Genomic DNA, 26510 nt, shown 5'->3' with positions numbered 1-26510 from the left:
TCTTTGTTAAAAGCTTGATTATCTTCTCTTGATTATCCCAAGATGATTTCTTTATGTCATTATGGTTGTTGAAAAGGTATTTTTGCCTTTTATGGCACTTATTTTATCCATCACAAGTTGTTATATGATGCATCAATCCTTTTATGGCCTTATTGTTATATTAAAGATGGTTGTTGAGGTGAGTTATGGGCACCTTATGTCATTTTAGATTGTCCACTTGCCATATTAAAGATGGTTGTTGAGGTGAGTTATGGGCACCTTGGGGACTCTAAAATGATTTGTTATATGATCTTTAATTATGAGTGTGTCACTCGTTTTTTTCTCTTTTGGCCATTGATCTAGTGGATGCTCTCATTTATATGTAAATGTGATGGATATATGAAACCTTAAATGTTTTAATGTATATTAAAATCAAGGTTTTTTGGGATTATTGAATCTTATGAGTGCATTTGCACATTTGAGATTTCGTGTTTTGTGCTTTTGTGCACAAGTGTTCCAAGTGTTCTTGGTGTGTGTATATTCACACATTTATTCCAAAATGTTATTGTTATAGGTATTCTTTTTAAAAGGAATATTATTTTATTGATTCAAGGTTTTATTTATATGTTCGTCATTACAAGTTTTATTGCTTTAAAAGTCTTCTCCTTTTATGCCCCTTATCTAAGTGTCATCATATGTAGACAAGACATATTATTACACCTTTGTGTGTTGGTAGCCCTTTGTTGGCTTTTGTTCTCTTGGTCTAGTAGTTAAACACACTTGTCTTGAGTGTTATTATATGTAGACAAGGTACGTTGATTCACATCATGGTGTGTGATTTTAGTCCATGTTGGCATTTGTGTCCTTGTTCTAGTCGCTGTAATGTATGCCCATGGTTGTATTTTAGCCCATGGTTGGCTTGATACTCTTGCTCTAGTAGCTGAACATACTTGTTTTTTAGTGTCTTTTTACGTAGACAATAGATGCTTTTGGTCCATGTTGGCATGTATTCTCCTGTTCTTGTCATTGATACACTCATTTCAAGTATTATTACATGTAGACAAGAGGTATTTTTACACACCTTTGTGTGTGTCTTTTGGCATGGCATTATGGTTATGTTCTTGTTCTAGTAGCTTATATACTTGATTTGTAGGTTTTAGAGGACTAATGAGGTACTGGATTGTAGTGGATGAACTACTATTGAAAATTGCAAAATTTCATTCATAACTTGTGTTTTTAGATATAAGTGAATCATATCTATAATATGTTTTTAAATCAAATTGATATTTTAGCATTTAATCTATATATTAAGTGCTTACAGTTTTTCGGCCACTTTTGTATTTGATATGCAAAATGAGTCTTTTGTCTCAAATGATATCCATTCTTGAATCTTGGGTGGATGTTTTAATATACTTAGTCAAATCATGCTTCTTATATATGACATTTGTTTGACATAGATCTTCTCCCTAAAGATGTGAAGAACTCTATTGTTGATCTATGCGTGTTAAATATACCTTTATAAAGCCCCTCTTATTAAAGTTCATATTCGTCATGCCTTTGGACATTTGTATCCATGTTCATTTTGACTAAAGTATGTTTGGAGCATGTTCATTAATGATTTCTTTAAGTGTTAATTCATTTTATGATAGTATATGCATATGCTCATTATGGCCTTTTAGGCCCTCATTCAATAAAGCATATGTAGCTTATGCCTCTTCGTAGGCTTATTATGGTGTCCCTTAGTGGACCATTTTGTTATTCCCCATTATGGGGTTGTGTTTGTCCAATGTTGGACCTTATGAATGCATTATGCATTTTTTTGCAATTCGTTTTCGCTCACTATTTAACATAATATATGATTTTGAAACCTTGGTTTTCTAAATTTTCTTTTCATGCTAAAGTAATTATCCTATCATGTGCTTCAAATTTCTATGCATAAGTTATAATTTTGCACCTTGTTAGAAATGTTCTATTTGAGTAAAGTGCAAAGATATTTTTTACTTGTTCTTTGTTGTTATTCCACAGGATCTTGGAAATAGGATAAAAAGAAGTACCCTAGATGGATCGGGAAATGTGTTCACCATTACAAGGCAATTGGAGAAAGGCATTTACAAGCTTCAATAGCATCCTTACCGAAGCCTCTTGGAGTCTTGCGACTTTTTTCAATCTTTTCGTTTCCCCACAAAGATTGAGAGGGGGTGTTAAAATATGTGTACTCGTACACATATATGTATGTTGAAATATAATCCTTAAATGTACATATATATATTTATATATATATATATAAAGATACGTATACATATATATGTATATGTATCTCTATTTATATATATATATATATATATATATTCTCTTCCTAAAATACCCTCAAGGGTATTCTTGTAATTTATCATTTTACGCATATTCCAATTGGAATATGCATTGTAATATTTCTTTTATTTTCTGTTTTTTATTTTTTGTTTTTCGTACCATATTGGGGGCCTCCCAATAGAGACGTTGGGAGCCCCCAACGGTCCCAACGTCTCCTTTGGGAGCCCCCAAGGTGGTCCCTTTGAGAGTGTATAAATAGGGGCTCTCCCCTTTGTATTTTCTACTTCAAGAAGGAGCTTTTGCTCCATTGTAATGGGTGTTACACCCTTTTCTCTTCAATAATATTAACTTATGCCTTATAGGCATTTTGCCCCTTTTGTGGGTTATGTGTTAGCACATTATGTGCATGTGTTGTTCCCTTTAGTGGGTATATTCGCACTTCATGTGCATCTGCATTGGTTCATTATTGAACCTAATTCCTTACAGCATATTGTTGAGACAGCCTTGAGCATGATGCACACTGTGGGTATTCTTTTCTCTCTTTGGACAGAGGCTTTCCATACAGCTGTTTTCGTTATTAACAGGTTGCCCATGACCATCCTTGAAGATAATTCTCCATATTTTGTTCTTTATAATTGTCATCCATCATATGAAGAGCTACATCCTTTTGGTTGTGTATGTTATGTTCATATTGATCATTCATTGAGAAATAAGTTTCAATACAGAGTTGTACAGTGCAAGTTTCTTGGGTATGCATATGACTATAAGGGATACAGGTGTTATGATCCTCATACAGGCAAAATTCGGGTATCTAGAAATATTGTTTTTTATGATGAAAACTTTGACACTCTAGGTTCATCTTCCACAGATACACAGGATAGTTATGATCCTTGGCTCAGTGGCTCACTTTTATATGACTTGTTGCCTTATGAGGATTCATCTTTATCGACAGACAATGAACCCTATACTTTTGATGTGGAACCGCATATGGAAGACATTCCTCCTACAACAACATCCTCACGTTTTTCTAGTCTTGTTTATTCTCGTAGAGTTCATCCAGTTAATGATGAGACTCCTCTACGACGTTCCACTCGGATTAGACATCCTATAGATCGATGGGTAAGTTATAACAATTTCTCTTTGGATTTTCAAACATTTCTAACTAGAGTGTCCAAAGAAACAGAACCCTCCTCCTTTCATGAGGTTGTACATTCCCGTGCCTGGGTAGAGGCGATGAATGAGGAAATGGAAGCATTGCATGAATGCAACACATGAGAAATTGTACCAAGGCCAGATAACAAGAATGTTGTAGGATCCAAATGGGTGTACAAGATCAAGCACAAACTGGATGGCAGTGTTGAGCGTTATAAGGCTCGTCTGGTTGCACGAGGCTTCACACAGCAGTATGGGCAGGACTACGATGAAACGTTCAGTCCAGTAGTAAAATTGGGCACCGTCAGGATTATCATTGCATTGGCGTTACAACATGGATGGTCACTCAGTCAACTTGATGTTAAAAATGCTTTTTTGCTTGGTGAACTAAAGGAAGAAGTTTACATGGAGCAGCCACCTGGTTATAACATGCATGATTCATCAAATTGGGTATGTAAACTTCGACGCTCTCTTTATGGCCTGAAACAAGCTTCTCGATCTTGGTTTGAAAGTTTTTCCACGGAGATCCAGCATCATGGGTTCACTAAAAGTGTTCTAGACCATTCATTGTTCATATTCAAAAGTGATTCAGCTATTGTTTGGGTGCTTATATATGTTGATGACATCATTATTATCGAGAGTGATGAGGATCACATATCTTGGGTTAAGTCTATGCTGATGGCTAAATTCAAGATGAAAGACTTGGGTCCCTTGTGATATTTTCTAGGTGTGGAAGTTGATAGTCGACATGAGACTATTACATTGAGCCAACATAAGTACATCATTGATATTTTACTTGCTACAGGGATGGAGAATTGTAAACCAATTAGCACACCTTGCCTTCTAAATCATAAGCTAAGTGCTAAAGAAGGCATTACTTATCATTATCCTACTTTGTATCGTCGAGTTGTAGGGATGTTACAATACTTAACATTCACTAGGCCTGACATAGCATACTCTGTCAATCAGGCTTCACAGTTTATGCATGCTCCTACAGATGTACATATGGAAGGAGTAAAAAGGATCCTTCGGTATTTAAAGGGTACGATTGGAGATGGCTTGATGTATACCAAGGACACAGCTTATACGTCAGGGCATCGACTATTCACTTACACAGACGCGGATTGGGCTGGTGATCCTGACGAGCGCAGATCAGTTTCGAGGTATTGCAATCTTATCGACAATAATATTGTAACATGGAGTAGCAAGAAGCAAAAGGCAGTGGCACGATCTAGTACTGAAGCAGAGTATCGTGCAATGGCAGCAGGAACAGCCGATGTTACATGGGTGAGACACCTACTGCAAGAATTACAAGAACCGATCTCGTCCTCTATGCTTCTTTGCGATAATCAGAGTGCTATTAATATTGCCTTCAATCCCATCCTTCATTGTCGCACGAAGCATATCGAGATCGATCAATACTTTGTTAGACAAAAGGTGGAAGAAAAAGAAATTGAACTTGCATATGTTCGGTCAGATATGCAAGTTGCTGACATTTTTACCAAGGAATTATCCACTCATCAGTTTTGGGCACTCAAAGACAAGTTGAGCATGATCAAAGACCATACTCAACTTGAGGGAGGCTGTTAGTTTGGATCATGGATCCGACCCGAACCACATTCCAAGGATCCATCTCGAGATGCGTGGGCGGTGGCATGTCTGTAATTTAATTTTATTTCTTGTGTAATGTTATACCCTGTACAACACTTATAAATAACAAAAGAAAAGGGAAAACCCTATTGCCGCCGACTCCTCTCTTCTCTCTCTTCTCTCTTTACCTCATCTTTAACTCTTGCAGGTTGATATTTCTGACAGTCCTCGGTGAGGTTCAAAGCATTCATATCCTTTCCTATCATCTTCATCCAAGTCTTCCTAGGCCTACCCCGACCTCTTTTAACTAATATATTTTCCCATTTCTCCATCCTTCTAACTAGAGCATCATTAAACCTTCGCCGAATATGTCTAAACCACCGTAAACGATTCTCTCTCGTCTTATTTTCAATGGGTGCAACGCCTACCTTCTTACGTATCTCCTCGTTCTGAATCTTATCTTTTATTGTATTTCCACACATCCATCTAAGCATACGCATCTCAGCTACACTCATTTTTTGAATATGATGTCTCTTGGCAGCCCAACATTCTGTATCATATAGTAAAGCGGGCCTAATAGTCGTCCTATAAAACTTTTCCTTCAACCGCAATGGCATTCTACGATCGCACAACACTCCAGTTGCACTTTTCCATTTCATCCACCCAACCTTTATCCTATGATTTACATCTCCATCAATTTCTCCATGCTTTTGAATGATAGATCCCAAATATTTGAAACAATCATTCACTGGTATTTCTTGCTCACCAAGCTTCACTACACTCCCATCACTACTTCGTTGCTTACTAAACCGACATTCCATATATTGTCTTACTCTTACTCAACTTAAAACTTCTTGCTTCCAATGTTTGTCTCCATAATTCTAACTTACCATTAACCACAGCTCTAGACTCATCAATCAAAACAATATCATCAGCAAACAACATACACCACGACACATTTTCTTGAATTGATCTCGTAAGCTCATTCATCACTATAGCAAATAGGAAAGGGCTTAAAGCAGATCCTTGATGTAACCCAACCGTTATAGGAAAATTGGTTGTCACCCCTCCACAAGTGCGGACATTGGTTACTACTCCTTCATACATATCTTTAATTATACTAATGTACTTAAGAGAAACACTTTTCTTCATCATTGTCCACCAGAGAATGTCCCTAGGTACTCTATTGTATGCCTTCTCCAAATCAATAAAAACCATATGCAAATCTTTGTTCCTCTCTCTATTTCTCTCAATAAGTTGTCTAAGAAGATGTATAGCTTCCATAGTTGATCTTTCACGCATAAAACCAAATTGATTCTCCGATATCATGACAACCTTCCTCAACCTAGACTCAATCACCCTCTCCCAAAGTTTCATAGTATGACTCATGAGTTTTATACCACGATAGTTTGTGCAATCTTGTATATCACCCTTATTCTTATATAGAGGCATCAAAGTACTCTTCCTCCACTCATTAGGCATCTTATTTGTCCGCCAAATCTTGTTAAAAATATTTGTCATCCATTCTAAACATTTCTCTCCCAAGCATTTCCAAGCCTCGATAGGTATACCATATGGGCCAACTGCCCTTCTTGATTTCATTTTCTTCAAAGCCTCTACAATTTCTTTCTTTTGAATCTTGCGCATGAAGTCACGATTCATCTCATGAAAAGGAATGGACAAGTCTCCAAGGTTGTCGCCCGGGCGCCGGTGTGATGCGTCGCTTCCGGGCGACGACCTAGCAACCCTTGCTCATTTATCACTGCCTCCGGGCCTATAGAGTACAGCGCGTCGCTCAGTAGGAAATGCCCCAACGAAATTCTCATATTGGTTCATATTCATAGGGTATGACTAAGTTTTTATGTTGGTTGTCACTGGCCTACCGCAACCCTCCTCCTTTATCCGGGCTTGGGACCGACAATGTATAACTAAACAGTTATACACAAGCGGAGTTAGTACAAGATGATCATATTTAAAAAAAAAAATCAAGACAAGAACACACAAGCAAAAGCTAAATATACCTCCCCCAGATTCACAAAGAAGGATGTCTGCCTTAAACAAGTTGGACAGCTCCTCAAGAGGACCTAGGTTTATACTGATATCTTCTCTTATTGCAGCATGTGGACAGCCACCAGTTTCCACAGCCCGAATCCTTTCCTCAGGAAGTGCTCCATGCTTCACCAAGAACTCTCCATCCTCTTTTGTAAATATATCATTTGTTACCTACAAAATAGCATCATTTACATAAGAGAATTCTAACATAAATATTCCAGGTAGAGAACAACACCAGGACTAATGTGCACGTTTGGATAAATAGCTGCATATTTATATTCAAAACAGTCAAATAATTAAGAACAAACAGAACACTCAAGGAACTGCATAAATACCATAAGGGAAGCTTTGGTTCCAAGTATAGGAGATCTTGATCTTCAAACTATGTAACAATGGCACTTCTACCAGGCTACTCCTGGGTACAGGTCAACTGAGTTCCGTACTTGACCTAACCCATTTTATCTATCTTATGATCCGGTCATGTTCAATGTGGTCATTGCATGAGATAAAAAATGCTCAATGACTCAATGTAAACCATAAATTTCTCAAATATCAATTGTAAGTTAACCATATATCATTGACATGTTTTAGACCTTTAATTCATGATTGGCAATCTATAACTTCAAACGGAGAGAAAATTGCAAAATATAACATAGGCATGCATTTTAGCATGTGTGTAATTTCTGTATTGCACCCTTCATGCTCATGTCACACCCAATACTTGCACTTGTACTGTGGTGATATTTTTAAAAATTAGTTGCATTTAAAAGTATAAGTTCCCAGCTACCAGGGCCCGGGTTTCTTCGCGTAATAAATATAAAAAAAAAGTATAAGTTCTTCATCCCATATGCGATCCATTAAACAATGTAAACACCTCAAAAGTATTACTCAAAAATCATAACAGTTAAGGTGAAACTTTTACACGCATGCATGAGACTCAGATAGGAGGTTTTTTTCCCCTTCCCAAATCTTGCCTTTTGCAGGATGCTCACCTCTATCCTCGAGATGGCTAAATCATCAGGTTTGTTAAACAGGTGCCCTTTTACCAGGCATGGAATGTCTCATGGAACATCAACCTTAATGCATTACTATTACTCAGTGAGCATTCCTCTCTTCAGTCATGTGATGCAGGGCATTGAACTTCTTTTCTACAGGATGTCAGGATGCAAGTTAGAATGGCCGGGCAGAACACATCCTGGATATAGCGATATCAACTAAAAATGGTTTCAGCAATCATTGTTATCAATGAATGGTTACTCTTTATTTTGCATTTGGTTCTTTGTCTGTTTTTGTTCCATGTGGTGACACCATGTCAACTTATTTTCCACCCATTCCGTCTAATAAAGCTTCTAAAAAATCCAAAGAAAAAGGAAAAAAGAGGGTGATGTTTGCTATTCATCAGTAGATATTCTGGTAATAAATAAAAGTTCCAACTACAAAAGTTCGATATGTTTTCTTCCATAATACCCTGCATGCTCAAATTCTAACTTGCAACGTCTTCTATGTCTGCTATGCCAGAAAAAAACAAACCATGCTAACTACTAATGCTTTAACTCTGCATAAAGATTAACCAGGACTACAGAAGTTTTAGGTAGCAAAAGACTTATCATGCAGGTTATTCACATTCAACTAAACCTAAGAATAGAAAGGAAAAAATAAATATAAAAGTCACATACTTTGTTTTTAGGTGATTGAGCATTCAGATGAAAATAGAGAATGTACTCCCTGAAACAGGGGTAAGGTGCTAAATGAAACATGCTAATGGATTTTTGGTGTTTTTTTCTTTAATTCTGACCCCATAGATGTATTCAGCATGATTGATTTACTAAAAATCAACACTTGGATCATGCATTTTGGATGAAAAAATGGTATTTAGAGCCTCAAAAATTTATGAAAATTGTAGACCGTTGATTTTTGAAACCTTATAAAAACTAATCCATGCATCGAAATCAAATGCTCCAAGATGAGATTCCTATAAAAACAAACATATAGATCACATTTGTACTGTTAGAATTTCGAAAAAACATCAGAAATCCAATAGCATATAGCACCATGCCCATTTTGTAGGTTTCCATTTGAAAAAACATCAGAAATCCAATAGCATATTTCATTTAGAACCATGAACATTTTGTAGGTTTCCATTTTCCTATATATATATATATATATATATATATATATATATATATATATATATATATATATAGAGAGAGAGAGAGAGAGAGAGAGAGAGAGAGGAGAGGGGACAGCCATGCCTAATGAACCAACACAAAGCAAGGATGTATTTTTCTAATACCTAACCACCTAATCTTTAGATAAGAGCCATATGAGCATCTATGGTTGATTTTGCTAAAATTGTGCCGATGAAACACTCTAAAGTCATAAGTTATATAAGATACATACCACAGCTAGGCTGTACTTGTCACGCAATGATTGGCAAAGTTCCAACATTAGAGCTGTTTTCCTGGGGAAAAGAAAAAAGAATCTGAATCAGTTACTCGTTGGAATGCAGCTAGTTAAAAAACATGACAATTAGAAGAAAATCAATTTGGAAATAAAAACGTGAATGAATTTGTTTAGTGCAAATATGAAGTGAGGTCTACAATTAAGTACCGAACCCTCATCACAGGAACAAGTAAATAGCAACTTACGATCCAAAAATACAATAGTTTGCAGATAAGCTCATTACTGATCACTTAACGGAAATCCATAGTTTTCAACATATTTGAATACAACCTTCACTTAAGGTTAGAGCAAAAATAACGGAAACGGATGCCCTAGAAATAACATGGAAACAGGAAGATACATTCTTGGATTCCGAACTTACTGTGTCTGCGGGAACTTTTAGAAATTCTGGAGAATTCAAGCATGTCATCGTTTTTCCAGGCAAAGGGTTTTCAATGAAAGCCACTGCACTTTGATCCAAAGAGTTTGCACCTGTGCTGAAAGAACAATGCTAATGCTAGCATCACCTTGAGGAATACTACAACCAACTTCTGACATCATGATCCTAGAATTTCATTTTTCTGTAAAGCACCTTTTTGAATTTTCAGTTACTATCCTTCAGTGTTTTTCAACTTGAAGACTCTATCGACCACAACTCAGAGTTCTGAAAGATCGGTATAATTTATCTAGGTCATGATTCAGTATTAATTGAAATTATTTCTCTTGACACATTACAGCAAACTCTCTAACAGTGAAATAGAGCCCAACCACACAAGAATCATTCAGTACGCAACAGTGGGAGGTTGGTATTAACTAACTTCCCCTAACAAGTATATAAACAATGATTGGTACACTCTAAACCATGATATTCATTATTAAAAACTCAAAAAAACACCCACAATGCCACAACATAATTTATATCCAAATCAATCAAGACCACCAAGATCCAAAACGCTGCATTCGCTATTAAAAAACCTAAAGACCCATAAACTAACTCAATGAAAAATCCAAAACCCATGATAGAAAATAAGATACATTATTATAACAAACTGAGGGAAGTCTATAACGGACCATACCCAGTACCAACGGGACCACCGATTCCGACGGTGAAAGCGCGCTCACTGAAGTTCCTGTTGTGGAGGGGAGGTGCCCTTCTTGAGAAGTAGCCAGGGGAGTAGATGGGTTCATGTGAGTGGGGGGCTAAGCCATCATGGGAATGGTATATCCTCCCATCAGGACCGACCCATGATGATGAATCACTATGGTCTTCCCCACTAACAAATAAAAAGCATGATACCCCAAGAAAAGTAAGAACCTCCATGAGATTAAGAGAGTCATGATGTTGCATTTGAGAGAGAGGCTTACTGATGGTGATGAGCATGGTTATGGGCATGATCGTGGTCGTGGTGGTGATGATCATGGTTATAGGCATGATCGTGGTCGTGGTGGTGATGATCATGGTCATCAGCATGGTTACGAGTGCGGTGTGGATCTTCAGAAGCCATGAAGAGATGTACAGAGAGACGGTGAGAAGTCCTCAGAGAGAGAGAGAGAGAGAGATGAATACAGTCTACTACCTCTCTTTTTTTAGCAGAGAGTGAGCTCTATTTTCACTCCTATCTAATAACCTTTCTCTTATTACTCTATTGGGGGCAATGGGTGCGTCACGGGTTTGTACCGCAGGCACAGCGACCGTAAGTACATCAGGCTTAGTCAGCACGACTAGGTGTCTGATTCGAGAGGTGATTCTTCATTTTTCATTGGAAAAAAAGTTAAAAACTTTTCTCTTATTTACGATGAACGATATCATAATCTTTCTCATACACGCTGAGATTATCTTGCAGTTTAACTAGCCTCTTAGCAGGGCTGGTAAACGAATCGAACAGGGCATGTTCTGGCTCAGCTCGTTTACCATTGGATTGAGCTTATGGCTTGTCGCTTGGATCTTGTTCGTGTTTACCTGATCCGAATTCATTTTCATATTTTATGTATATGTTTTCCACTCATCATTCTTTTTATATATAGTTTATGTATTTTTCTATATTATACGAAAAATTAAGAAAAAAGGTAGGTACCTGACACTTTTTGTGCATACTGTGTGCCTATTGAGCTTAGATAAGGGTTTTCAGATTGTTTTTTAAATATCTGACTCTACAGATGTGTTCATGATCAATTTACTAAGAAATTATACTTAGATCATGTTTTTTGAGAAATTACAGTGGGAGGTTGGTAGTAACTAATTTCCCCTAACAAGTATATAAACAATGATTGGTACACTCTAAAACATGATATTCATTATTAAAAACTCAAAAAAACACCCACAATGCCACAACATAATTTATATCCAAACCAATCAAGACCACCAAGATCCAAAACGCTGCATTCGCTATTTAAAAAACCTAAAGACCCATAAACTAACTCAATGAAAAATCCAAAACCCATGATAGAAAATAAGACAGGTTATTATAACAAACTGAGGGAAGTCTATAACGGACCATACCCAATACCAACGAGACCACCGATTCCGATGGTGAAAGCACGCTCACTGAAGTTCCTGTTGTGGGAGGGAAGTGCCCTTCTACAGAAGTTGTAACGCTGCTGGGGTGGGTAAGGGAAGAGGGGGAACCGCTACCCCTCTTCCTCTCCCACGAAAATGAAAAGTGACAGACGGATGGGAAAACCGCTCCCCCCCCCCCCCCCTATGGAAGGACAAGGGTGAGGTGGGTAACGGACGCCCCTCACCCATGGCTATAAAAGCCATGGGAAGGCTCCTTCCTTCTCTCGTTCTAAATTGACACGGAGAGAAGGAGAGACTGAGGCAGAACAGGAGAATAAGAGAAGGAGGCACGGCCCCACCAACACAGGTAAGTCCCTCTCTCTCACATTTTTTGTTCAGTATAGAGGTCACCGACAACCTCATGGTTGTCGACGAGTTGCAGAGGTTCAGGAATAGAGAGAACCTTGTATCTGCCTTATGTAGAAAAGGGGTTTTCCCTCTGCTATCAAAACCCCCGAACGATGATGCAAAATGTAAAGGGGTCGGCAGTCGTTGGTGATCCAGCGATGCCGCCCTACTTACAGGAGACTGCATCAGTTTGACAACACTGGAGTTGCCGAAACTGCCACACACCGTGAATGGCAGACTCGGTCTGCATTTTCTACAAACCGAGTCGGCTATATCGTTTGGTCTGGGTATGACCCAGACCGAACTGTATCAGGTGCGGACTGGGATATGACTCGGACTGGCATGCCCACACCGAGCCAAGCAATAGGAAAAAAAATTGACAAACTAAGTCGAGTCTGTGTATTTTGACAAACCTACTCAATCTGAACAGACCGAGTCGGGTATGTGTATTGCCACAAACCAAGTCAAGTTTGTGTTTTAGCAACAGATCGACTCGGTCTGAACAGACCGAGTTGGATTTGTTTATTGTGACATACCATCTTGATCTAGACAAACTGAATCAGATCTGATTTTTTTGACCGACTCGATTTGTTTGTACCGACTTGGGTCTGTTTTCTTAGCAGACCGACTCAGTCTAGACAGATCTAGTCAGATATGTTTTCTTGACAGATAGGCTCGGCCTGGACACACCGGCTCAGCCTGGACAAATCAAGCCTGAATTATGTTCACGATAGATCGACTCGGCCTGAGTAGACCGAGTCAGGTCAGTTTCTGCAAACTGACTCGATACAAACCAATTTGGCCCAATATGGGTCAAACTGACTCGGTCTAGACCAAGACAAACCAAACTTTTAATGTATATGAATAGATATGTGTGCACGTAAGTGGAATTGAAAGGGTGCGGTGGAAAATTAAGATAGTGAAGACATCAATTTTTTAGTACAAACCGAATCCAAGTTTGGATCCAAAACTCAAATCGGATTACGAACACCCAAGTAAAATCGAAACTAAGTAGACTTAGTGGATTTTAGTCCAAAATTTAAGACGGTCCAGCATAGACATCATACATGTGCTAAACCATCACAAATAGGTTTGGATTGGGCATATGAGATCCAAGATCCAGTCAAAATTGCAATTAAAAAACCTCAGTGATATATTTTGAAATTATAGTGGATCTAGATCCGAAATTCAATACGAATTAGACATGGTGTAAAAGATGTGGTGTAAAAATAACATAGATCGAAAAACATTGCATGAAATCGGGGGTGGTTAAAAAGTAAAAAAATTATTTTGCCCTTAGTATGCCTAATTAGTAAACAAGGCATAATTTGGTACCCCGAAGTCAGATTCAAGTGATTTTTGGATCCTTAAATTCTCCTATACAGGTGGGATCCATTAGCAGAGGATCTTATGATAAAATCTAAAAGAATGGAGTCAAAGTTTGACATTAAAGCTCAAGAGTATTTTTATAATCTTTATAAAGATAAGATTGTAAATAATAATATAAAATATTTGTTGAATTCATATCAAAACTTGCGATAGGCTAAGAATATTTCTTAGAATTGAAATTTAAGCGTTTCATATAAGTGAACATTTGCAAATTTCTCCTTAGTTGAGTAAAATACATGCTAGTTGGTTTAGAAATCTTTCAATATGATTTCATGTGCTTTAAGTATGCTAGCTTTATTTATCATGAATAAAACAATATTTAGCATGCTTAAGGATCCATAAATTGTAATGTTCAGTATGATGTTTAAATATGATTATACATATTGCATATCGCTTGATTCATGGCATGATTTAATTATGAATGTATCTTATGTTAAGGAAATCATGACATTACTTCAGTGTAGAGTGCCAGAGTCTTGAGGTAGAAACTATCCTAAGAATGTCATGTTTATGCCTTGGGAGGGGCATTGTAAGTGTTGTGATATAATAAGTTTGTGGTGAGTTGTTATCCTTAAAGTTTTGACATGCGAACACGTGTTAAAAAATAGTTAGTGGACATACATTGATGATTGTATAATGCACTAACTTTAAGATATGAATGTTGAAAGAATATTGTGTATAGGATAACCACATTGAGCACAATAATGAACTCTACTATAAGGCATGGTCCAAGGCATTGTTGAGGCTTGTACCTCATGTGTACCTTAAGAATATCTCAGATGTTCGTAGGTGACCCTTAGGGGTTAAAATATTGCCCACTATACACATATAGGATGTAGCATGAACCACAAAATCTTATAAGCAAGTATAGCTCATCAACACTTTGAGGTTAGGTATAACTCCTTAAGACACCTTGAAGGCATGTATAGCTCTTTGAGTACCTTGGGGCAGGTATAACTATCCTACCTCTTCGGCTAGCTACCGATTGAGCTATTTATAGCTCTCGGCTTGCAAACGGTGAGCAGTTGCAACACTTGTGTCTATAGTCTGGGTCGGTTTGTACTATGTTGTTGTGAGTGGTTCATATATCTGGCCAACACCATAGACTTTGAATTGCTTACATGGGTTGCTACGCTCAAATAAGCTTTATCCGGAATAGCCGATTAGAATAGAGTATGAGTTTGAGAATGGTGATAGATATTCGATAAAAGGAAGTAAAATTCATAAACAATATACATGTATAATTAGCAAACTAAACTAAGACTATGAGCTTAGAGCTCACTACAGTTATAACAGTTGTGTTTATTTATAAATAAGAACTTATTGGGTTATAGACTCATCGTCTCTCTTTGTTGCAACTATAGGTTCAAGAATAGCTACCAACCGCAAGAATTAGTCGAGGACTTTGACTTTGCCACCAGATTTCATCACGTTCGAAGTATGACTCACTTTCACTCTTATGTTTATTCTGCTTATGATAGTTGTAGTTGGATGATTATGATTATTGTAAATGGTTGTATGGACATTCAGTTATTGAATGAAAATAAAAAATTTGACATAGCTTTTATGGTTATTACAGTAATTTTCCTCTAGAAACTAACGTCTACGAACTCAAGCTCGAGAGGCTCCAACTTAGGTCGTTACAATTGATATCAGAGTCAGATTTTTTGAAAAAGTTAGATTTTGAGAAAGTTGAGGATTATAATGATTTTAAGGTCCTATAAAAAGATAATTTGAACCATCCAAATGAATACGTAGCAATGAGTTATAGGAAAGTCCATATAGTTGGATAGATCCTGAACTTATTGAGTGTTTCATGTTAGCAGGAATGGACGCTAACAGTAGTGACAACAACGAGAGCGACCATAGGAGTGGTAGGAGTGTAATAAGGCGAACTTATGTGACCCAAATTAAATACAAAAAAAACCAAAATGGATACAAAAAATTTAAATACAAATTAAATACAAAATTAATCTAATGTGACCCAAATTAAATACAAAAAAAAAAATTTGATCAAATGTGTCGTTGAAATTAGATGCATGACAAAAAACCCAAAACGGATGTAATGTGATAATAAAAGTAGGTGCACAACAAGCCTAAAGGGGTTCATAAGGGCTAATTGTGAATGTCACCAAATTGTGTGGAGGTCACAAGTTCAAAACCCAACAGTGGCATTCATTGCCATAAGGTGAGTGTACTCCCCGATGGAAAGAAAAGACATCAAGAGTTTTAGCAACCAGAGGTCAGTTAATGTGTGGTCGGTGATAGGGTTTTTCTTATAAAAAAAAGTCAAAGGGGCGTCATTTTGGTTGTGTCTTTTGGTCAATCAAACACGATGACATGAACACTGACACATATATACTATTTTAATAATTTTAATTGTTTTAATCATTTAAAATAATATTTAATAAAAAACTATGTTTTTCGTATTTGTCAAATTTTAGAAAAACTTTGTCCTTATATTTTTTTTTCAACAAAGCATTTCGAAGTATGGGCATGCAGCACCTTGATGCTTGTCATGGCTCACATGCATACTAAGAGTTGGGGACCACGATTCCTTTTTAGTTGATCTAGTGCACCATGTAAAATGTTTCTAAAGAGGTCAAATGGTCCAAGCTTGCTTTGCTCATGGTTGGCTTGTTTTGCTCGATAGGAGCTCGAGCCCAAGTATGCGCTTACCTAGGGGTGTAATGGGTTCAGGTATACCCAACTAAGACCAATGTCTCAAACCAGTTAAACCTGAGCCTATATAATTTTGATGGACCCCGTGGTTAGAGTCAGGTCTAAACTTCAGACCCTTTTGAAAACCAAGTCGTTTCTTGGATAATAGAAGCATATACTCCTTTGACCTTACGACAAGCGACACCCTCACTTTTTTTTTCAAACCTTGATCATCTCATGTCAGGTGAGGTGACAAATAGGGATGGCAGTGGACCGGGGAAAATGGGGCTCCGCCCCGCCTTGCCCCGTTTGGACCGGGGATGAATGCCATGAAATGGGGATGGTGGCGGGGATGAAGGTTAAAATCCATCCCTGTGTGGGGATGGAGGCGGGGATGAACTTACGCTTTCCCCCACCCCGCCCCGTCTCAATCCCCGCCTTGCCCCGCCTCACCCCATCCCCATCCCCAATCCTTTTAAGGGATGACAATATACCGAGGGGAAATGGGGTCCCGCCTTGCTCCTGTTTTGACCGGGGATGGAGAACATGAAATGGGGATGGAGGCGGGGGTGGAGGTTAAAATCCATCCCAGTGCGGGGATCAGGGATGGATGTTCGGATTTTGAGATGGGGCGGGTGTGAAGACCTTGTCTCCTGCCCCGCCCCGGTCCACGCTAACAGGACTTTTAATAGAAATAGGAACTAAAATTTTGAAATTCTCCTGAACCATGTCAGTGCCCACCCACAATCACAGATGTCGGTGATACGTTGTAAATATTGCAAAAAATGATATTTTTAGTCACCCGTTAAAATGGTCAATACATCGAAATATATATTATCATTCAAACGAACCGATTACATAACATTCAGTAAATATTGGTTAATTTATGGTTTTCACATTATTTAGTAATTCTCTTTTCTACTTTGTTATTTATTTATTTTTTCTATATTCATGCTGAGATTTCGCCAATAAAAATGCGAGAAAGCCAACAAAAATCACGATATTTTCATGGCCGATAAGTTGCGGTTTATAATGTTTGTCCTCGTGGACCCAGCAGATAAGGCTACTGGAAGGCGCAGTGATCCCAATTTTCTTGTTTCTTGAGAACCGCCTATTCCAGACTTTGTGGGGTCACCCGTTTTAGAATCAGAATATGCAACTAAAAAACTAGTGATGACCAATACATGACACAAACATGTGGTGGTATTACTGCTCCCCAAAGTTTACGAGAAAAAACTGGATTCTGAAATTTTTGCCTGTTGCCAAATGCAACAGTGAGGTCAGGAAGGAGCCGAGGCAGAAGCAATGACCGTGCCTTTTGCAGTTTCCATCCCTCCCCACACTTCTCACTCCAGATTTCCAGTCATGGACAGGACTGGACTTCTGAGGATTCGATCCTGGGTCACTTGCACTGCAGTCATAAACTTGGAGCTCCAATGAGATCCCCATCAATTCTGGAGAGACGATCCCCCAGAGCTCAATCTGATAAAGTCTCAGACGACTAGGTCACAACAGATAAGCCACCGCTGACCAAGTTTGTATGTCAAGATTTTCATGAAATATGAGAGAGAGAGAGAGAGCATGGTTTTTGTTTTGTTGAAATAATACTGAAGCTCAGAACAGAACAATTCGTTTGATATAGACTTCACAACATAAGATTGTGCGATTACCAACATTTTTTCGGGTTATATGCTTTCAGGTACAACAGAAGGTGCTCATAGAGCTAACAAAATTGTAGTTGATTTAACTTTTTCATGAAGGTGCTCATAGAGCTCAATAAACACTTAGATTCATTTTTATTTGAAGGTGCTCATAGGGTGAAACAATCTCGTTAATTTTGTGCAACATCACCAACGAATCAGTTAGCATCAGTGAGAAAAAGAGAACATTTTCTATATAAACTTGCTAGCACCAGCGGCTTTTCTAAGAAATCGTTGCAGGAACATCATTAATTCTTTATAAACTTGATGCATGTTTAACTCGGGAAATATCTTGATGCACATTGCACCAGGCATCTTAAGAAAGAGACAGTCACTGTTGAAGGGCTCTTGCTGATATGTCTGTCTGTTGGTTTTGATCTATGTCACATGGGTGCGGGTGCGGGGGTGCAGCACTTTCAAAAACCTTAGGTGGGGGGTGCGGCAGGGAAAAAATGTAAATATATATATATATATAACATAATTTATGTAATCTCATAAGTTTTTAGTTTACTTTTATAGTTTAGTTAGGATTAAGTTAGTTTATTTAACTTAGTTAGCTTTCTTTTGTTTTTTACCTTTTAGTTTTATTTTTGGACATTTTAGGCTTTATGTTTTTTGACCAAGTCAAAAAGCATAAAGTAAGAGAGAGTCGTTGGACCCTCAATGGTTCTATTTAGAGCAGTTGGGAGCCCAAGGACTCCCTCATTCCCTATCTTGTATTATAAATATGGGGTGTTACCCCCTTGTAGTCTACACTTTTGTAAAGCCCCTTTTTGGGACCCAAGATATTGAAGTTGATATTTTTTACGTTTGTGCATTTGTATCCGTGCATTTATGAGAGTTCTCCTTTTGTGCATTTATGCACACTTTGTGTTTATACACAAAATCTCTTTTTATAGAGATTTTCACTATATATATATATATATATATATATATATATATATATATATATATATATATATATATATATATATATATATATATAATTTTCAAGTTTTAACAGTTACCATTAGGGGTGGCAATTTCTTACACGACCCGCCAACCCGCCTCTTAGGCGGGTTCGGGTTGGGCTTAAGCCAACCCATTTAATAAATGGGTCGACCCGCGTAACCCGTTTATTAAACAGGTCGGGTTCGGGTTGGGGGTATGCCAACCCGCCAACCCGGCTGACCTGTTTAATAAACGGGTTAGGCGGGTGGGTCAACCCGCCAACCCGTCTGCCAACCCGCCAACCCGACCCGTCAACCCGACCCGCCAACCTGACTATCTGCCAACCCGATCCGTCAACCTGACCCGCGAACCTGAAAACCCGTTTACCCGACCCAACCCATTTATTAAATGGGTTGGTGGGTCGTGTCGGGTTACTCGTTTATTAAACGGGTCGGGTTCGTGTTTGACACAGCTGACCCGTTTAATAAACGGGTCGGGTTCGGGTTGAGGTATGCTGACACGCCAACCCGACCCGATTGCCACCCCTAGTTACCATTGTCATAATATCATTCATTATGCATGCAATATATCAACCTAAATATCAATCAAATAAGTAAAGCAATTACATAAATCAACCTAAATATCAATCAAATAAGTAAAGCAGAAAAAAACTAAATTACATACCAAAAGTATATCCTACAATCTATATGACGATGAAGTAATGGATCTTAATAATTTTTTTCATCATCATCAAATGCATCATTAGAAGGAATATTGGGTTAAGCTAAATTCATGTTTGTCATGTTGAAATCATGCTCCACATCGAAGTCACAGTCTTCTAGGTTGGGGGGCTCCCCCCTCCCCAACACGGGTCCCACTGCGCGTTCAGCGAGCGGGGGGTCGTAGGGGGGCAGTGCTCCCCGAAAGAAATTTTTTCTTGGGAGGGGCTCGACCCCTCCCGTGAAATCAGAGGGAGCAGGGTGGGGGGGCTCGACCCCTCCCGTGAAATCAGAGGGAGCAGGGTGGGGGGGGCTCGACCCCTCCCTTGCCGAAAACAGGGAGGGGCTCGGCCCCTCCACTGGCGAAAATACGAAGGGGCTCAGCCCCTCCCGTGAAATCAGAGGGAGCAGGGAGGGGGGATCGGCCCCTCCCCTGCCGAAAACAGGGAGGGGCTCGACCCCTCCCCTGAAATCAGAGGGAGCAGGGAGGGGGAGCAAGAAGGGGGGCTCGGCCCCTCCCCTGCCGACCCAACAGGAGGGAGCAGGGAGGGGGGCTCGGCCCCTCCCCTAACGACCCAACAAGAGAGCGAGAGGGAGCAGGGGGCTCGGCCCCTCCCTTGCCAACCAACAAGAGAGCGAGGGGGAGCAAGGAGGGGGGCTCGGTCTCTCCCCTGCCGACCCAACAAGAGAGCGAGAGGGTACCTGAGACGAGGGAGAGGAGGAGGTGGCGTTGGGCTCCCCTGCGAGACGTCGGGAGGAAAGGAGGCGAGCGAGAGAGCGGAGCTGCGCGCGAGAAGAAAGGATTAGGGCAAAAAAAATTTGCCCTAATCCTCTTTCGCAGCCACTTTTGATCGGGCATCAGAAAAAAAAATTACATTAAAAAATTGGATGAAAACAACCCTGGGTGCGTTGACCGCACCCAGGGTCGTGTTGACTGCACCGGGTGCCGCACCCGCGTCGCGTCGATGTGGGTGCGGCACCTGTTTTGCCGAGTCCCTGTGACTTAGGTTTTGATTTAGTTTCATTCAGACGTTTAATTATTCTTTTCCCATATGTGGTTTTTCTTGTCTCTCTTACTGTTGTTTCAATTTTCCCATACATGACATGCAAACCAGTTTAGGGAATCTCAATGACATCCCAGAAAATGAAAAGATGAGTAATATAGTCAAGTGCTCAGTTTTGTGGTTTGAAGTTTAATACCATATGCTTCTTTTCTCAATGGAGTTTCTGCATAAGCTGTGTGAATTTTCTCCCTCATTCAGAATCCTTTAGATCTTAGGATGCCTCTGAGCCATAATACTTCGTAAATCAAGAGCAATCCCTTTTCTGCTTGCATCATACAACCACTGACCTCTGATGTGTGTGTTGTTCATGTCAGAATTTCATTCTATAGTGTGGCCATGGTACTCATACAACTATTCATTTGCTTGAAAAGGATCTTCAATACGTGCTCAGCTGGATCTCTTAGAACAGTTGACATCCAACAGCTCTCCAGACAGTGGTACTGCCCTTGTGCAATTCATTTTCAACACAGACCAGGTTTATCCAATTCACTACCAGTCTATTCATCCAATCGGTTGTTTCCATGATCAGGTTACATTAGTGATGGATATCCACAAAAGGCAACAATCCGTGAGCAGCTCCTGCAACTAGTTGAAGACAGAGAAGGCAACTTCAGTCTTGCATTGGATAAAAAGCTGAAAGAGAGCATGAATTCCTTGACTATTTCACAGAAAAGAAACATCAAGAGACAGGCTTACTTAGACAAAGTATCTCAGAGAAATGACTGCTTTTTTTGCCACCGTTGCATTGTTTATAATTGTGCCACCTTTCCTAATATTAGCTGTAGCTATTTCAACTGGTTATGTACAACTTCTCCCTTAAATGTATGTCACATGATTTGAAGAACTCTTCTTGTTACCCACTGATCATCGCATCAAATTGTCATCCATGATTATGTTGTTTTAGTCAAGCCGTGGGAAAGCCTCTAGCTGGATTCACCAGAAAAATATATATACCTAAAAGAATCATCTTACTGAATGAAGAACCAATTTTTTGTTAACCAACATCAAGTATATAATGTTCTTCCTTCATGTTACTACACAAAGTAGAGAGCATCACATGAATGGAGTTCCACTCAGGATGGAACTTGTCTCCTGCAAGAAACGAGTGCTTGCGACTCTGAATTTCAATCCAGCTAGATCCTGGTTCTCTCTGTAACCGCTTCTCTCTCATTTGTACTCTCATTTCAGCTGCATCACCCCAAAAGCTAGCCTCAGCAAAAATGTTAGACAGGGTTACATATGCAGAAGCGTTACCTGGTTGAACATTTAAGATGTTGTTTGCTACTCTTCTACCAATATCAACATCTCTATATGTCTTACAAGCTCCAAGAAGAGCTCCCCACACAACAGCATCCGGCTTTATTGGCATATCATTTATTAATCTTTCAGCTTCACAAAGTTGACCTGCTCGGCCAAGAAGATCAACCATGCATGCATAATGATCTTGACCAGGTTCAATTCCGTAATCTATGCTCATTGATTCAAAGAACTCCCGACCCTTTTCAACTTCTCCAGTATGGCTGCAAGCGGATAGAATGCTAATGAAAGTTATGTGATTTGGTTGTACACCTGATTTACACATTCTATGGAAGATGCACAATGCCTCATGGCCTTGTCCATTTTGTGAATATCCTGTGATCATGGTGTTCCATGATACTGGATCAAGTTTGGGCATGCTATTGAAAACACTCTCAGCATCCCTCAAGCTTCCGCATTTTCCATATGCATTGATCAGTGCATTGGCTACTCCAATGTCGCATTCAAAACCTCTAGTTATGGTGGCAGCATGCATTGATCTTGCCTGCTGCAGAGCTCCAATGGTAGCACAAGAAGCAAGAGCACAGTTATAGGTGAAGTGATCTGGTTTTATATCAAATTCTTCCATCTTGTAGAAGAGTTCCAATGCATCCTCTGGAGACCTGTGCAGAGCCAAGTCTTTTTCTTGATTCATTTCTGAAGATTTTCCAATTTGGAGGTATCCAAAGATCATTGTGTTCCAAGAAATCAGGTTTTTCTCTGGCATGGTGTCAAAGATCTGACGAGCATCATGTATCCTGTGATTCTTTATGTATGCTGACAGCATGGCCGTCCATGAGACAACATCATACTGACGCATTATTCCAAATACAACTGAAGCACTTACAATATCCTCCTGCTCTGCATACATGGTAATCAAAGAATTTTCAATTGAGGTATGTGAATCAAAACCCATTTTTATTGCATAACCATGAATTTTTCTTCCATTTCTTGATGTTTGGGGACTAGCACATGCATTCAAGAGGCTCGATAAGGTGAACTGATTTGGTTTCACATTGGCCTTGATCATATCAGAGAACAATTCAAGTGCCTCAGCTTGTAAACCATTTTGGACATACCCTGCTATCATAAAGTTCCATGATACCAAATTCTTCTCTGGCATTTTATTAAATAGATCAGCTGCAACCAATATTTCTCCATTTTGAGCATATCCTGATGCCAAAGCAGACCAAGAGACCACATTCTGCTCTGAGATCCCATTGAAAGCTTTTTGGCAATCAACCATGTAACCAGATTTAGCATACATGTCAATAATTGCACTTCCTACAAACACATTTGAACTGACTCCTAATTTTATAGCTTGATCATGAACTTGTCTTCCTTTCCCAAACTCTTGCAAGCAAACACACCCCTTGAGGATTACAGATAATGTTGATGAGTTTGGCAATTGACCATTCCTCAACATCTGAACATACAGATCCAATGCAGCCTCATCATCCCCTTGTTCCTGATATCCAGATATCATTGCATTCCATGATACCACATTTTTTTGAGGCATCATATCAAACAAGCATGCTGCTTCCCTTGTTCTACCATTTTGTGCATGCCCTGTTACCATTGCTGTCCACGAATATACATCTCTATCTGCCATATGATCAAAAACCCACTTTGCATCCTCCAGTCTTCCACATTTCGAATACAAACTGATGAGTGAATTACTAACTGCCAAATCCAGTGAGAAGCCACCCCTAACAACAAAAGCATGGATTTGTCTGCCTTCTTCCAAAGCTTTGAGATTTGAACACCCCAAAAGCACATTCGACAGCGTGAATTCGTTTGGCTTGACGCCCATATAATACAAGTCCCTGAGCAAATTAAGCCCTTTCACATCTTTCTCATTGTGTACGTACATAGAGATCATAGCGTTACAACACACCACGTTTGGTTCCGTGATCCTTTCAAACAATTGGCGTGCATCATCAAAGTTTCTGCATCTAGAAAAGCCAGAAATCATGGCTGATTCAACGATGGCATTTCTCTGAGGCATTTCAACAAACAGTTGGCGTGCAGATACCAAAGAACTGCATTTCAAGTATAAGACAATAAGATTGGTCTGGATCGATTCCAACGTGCTCAATCCGCTCTTGATGGTATTGCTATGCACGGCCATTCCTTTGCCTAAAGAAAGAGAGCTTGCGCATGCCTTCAATAGACTGATAAAGGATTTCTCCACGCACATACTCAAGGTAGTCATGTAGTCATACTATATCCCACCCCACCCCCCACCAAAAAAAAACATAAAAAGGTTGCCTGACCTAATGGTGTGTTCACAAATAAGTCTTGCAAGCTATTTACTGCCACATTACCCACAATAGCTTCGTCAACTTTACTCCTGCGATAAACAGTGGTAATATGATTGGGCTTGATATTTGGGACTGTATTCATGGATAACTCGTGTTTGTTCCAATGGTTTTATGGGGGTATTTCATTTATATTTTGTGGCGTGGTTACGGCGGTTAGGGATGTCAATGGATTGGATTTTATCAGATATCCGACTGAATTCAATTTCATTTTGTTGGATTTTGGTAAGCTAAAACCACATCCGATTATGTTTATGTGAATATGGTTTTTGATTTTTTGCTACCAAATCTAACGAGCATCTGGATTTGACGGATATTGAATCTGATTCAACAACAACAACTAAGCCTTCATCCCAAAACAATTGGGGTCGGGGATATGAACTAACAAAGAAAATCATTTTGGGTCTTCCACATGAATCCTTCTCCTCCATTCATTTCTATCCAATGCCATGTCCTCCGTGAGGTTCAAAGCATTCATATCCTTTCCTATCACCTCCATTCATGTCTTCCTAGGCCTACCCCGACCTCTTTTAACTAATATATTTTCCCATTATCGAATCTTATTGCATGTAAAAAAAACTGATTTGGTATCAGTTTTTCGCCATTTGAATTAGAATCTGAATATGAAACTGTTTAGCTAAGCCAACATTTGATTAGTTGGGTCTGGTATTGACTGCATCCCACTCAAATCCATCTGAACTGTTCACATCCCTAGTTAACGGGACGAGCAGCTTGTGGCTCAGCTCGGTCAAAGCTTGTCCAATCTCATATAACGGGTTAGGCAAGCCAAGCCAAGCCATGATCAACTCGTGAATGGGTTCCGTCAACTCACGTAGGCTAATTAAGGGTAAAAAATGTAACTTTTTATTACATGTTGCATTTATTTTTTTTTATTTTCATGAAGGACAGGAAAAACACCCTCAGGATCCGAGATCAGATCGTGCTGACTCAGCCAGACGGGGTTTTGGTAATTATGAGAACGGAACCCTCACCTGGTGGGGTTTGGCACTTATTAGAATGAAACCCTCACCAGTAGGGCCCAGCAGTGCCCGGCAGCCCGATGAGCCAAGCTGACCCCAGCCTACTGTGAGTCAGGTTTGGACCGAGGTTTTAAGCTCGGGCCCGTTAGATAACGGACAGAAACCTGGCCCGTTATATATGTGGGTCGGGCTTGACCCAATCCCTGGGCTACCGTAAGGGTGCATATGAGTCGAGTTGAGGCTCAAGAAGCTCGACAGAAAAATATATTGCTCGGACTCGATTCGAGCCTGAGCAGTCTTGTTCAAACTCGGCTAGCTTGGGTCAGCTTGTGATAGTCGCACTCGAGCAGAAATCGAGTAACTTGGCTCATTATAGCTCGGCTGGAGTCTCAAATGCATGAATGGTTATAACGAGCTGAGATCAAGTAACTTGGCTCGTTATGGCTCGGCTGGAGTCTCAAACACGTGAATGGTTGTAACGAGCTGAGATCAAGTAACTCCAGCAGTGGCTTCTTCTCTGGCGGAAAAGAGAGACGGAGACGAAGGTGAGCGCGAAGCTTCAACGAGAGGTGACATCAGCAGGAGGAGCAACGCAGAATAGGAGGAAAGAGAGAGAGATGCCCCCTTCTGCAAGCGACCTGAGAAATCTGCAGGTCAGTTTTGGGTCAAGATTTTTGCCAGATACCCAACATGACCCGGCTTTTTGGTGGGGTACCAGACCCACTTGAGTATTTTATATGTATTTTTAATTAAAATATTCTTTTTTAAATATGTGGGTCTGGGATTCTATTTTCATGACCCGTTTGAACCCGAACCCGGTTAATACTTATATGGGCAGGTCTGGGTCAACCCTGACCCGACCTGTCGACAGCCCTAGTCAGGATCTAGGAATTGGTTCAACTGATTTTGCTCAAATTTTTAACCCACTTAAACGCCACTCAAATTGTTTTTGCCTCTTTTCTAAGCCCCTTTACCCAATTATGGACCATGAGCTGGCCCTGAAACATTCAAACAAGACCA

The 26510-nt window shown here is 39.5% G+C and overlaps 1 protein-coding gene, 1 long non-coding RNA gene and 1 pseudogene across 3 annotated transcripts in view; 1 reads left to right on the top strand and 2 right to left on the bottom strand.

Annotated features, from left to right (window-relative positions):
* The window catches only part of LOC149833978 (urease accessory protein G-like), a 29083-nt gene extending 18027 nt beyond the window's left edge, over positions 1-11056 (bottom strand). Inside the window, exons 1-4 of the mRNA XM_090009914.1 lie at positions 10891-11056; positions 10602-10799; positions 9484-9544; positions 7053-7254 (exon numbers count right to left, since the gene is read on the bottom strand). Coding sequence (XP_089866040.1) covers positions 7053-7254; positions 9484-9544; positions 10602-10799; positions 10891-11030 — 601 coding nt within the window. The 5' untranslated portion in view covers positions 11031-11056. The remainder of the gene's footprint in view (positions 1-7052; positions 7255-9483; positions 9545-10601; positions 10800-10890) is intronic.
* Positions 11057-17689: 6633 nt separating this feature from the next.
* On the top strand, positions 17690-21737 carry LOC149833977 (uncharacterized). Of its 2 annotated transcripts, XR_016432493.1 has the most exons (3): positions 17690-18018; positions 21208-21330; positions 21423-21737. It is a non-coding gene; the product is annotated as an uncharacterized LOC149833977 (long non-coding RNA). The 2 variants fall into 2 exon arrangements; XR_016432492.1 differs by lacking the exon at positions 17690-18018 and having other exon boundaries at positions 20873-21330.
* A 150-nt stretch (positions 21738-21887) lies between these two features.
* Positions 21888-24320, bottom strand: LOC149833976 (pentatricopeptide repeat-containing protein At2g13600 pseudogene; annotated as a pseudogene).
* Positions 24321-26510: the final 2190 nt, after the last annotated feature.

This window comes from Nuphar pumila, chromosome 6 (genome assembly GCF_984573655.1).
Source record: "Nuphar pumila chromosome 6, dmNupPumi1.hap1.1, whole genome shotgun sequence".
Taxonomy (NCBI): Eukaryota; Viridiplantae; Streptophyta; class Magnoliopsida; order Nymphaeales; family Nymphaeaceae; genus Nuphar; species Nuphar pumila.
The sequence above is the reverse complement of the archived record's forward strand: the minus strand, read 5'-3'. Positions and strand labels throughout refer to the sequence as shown.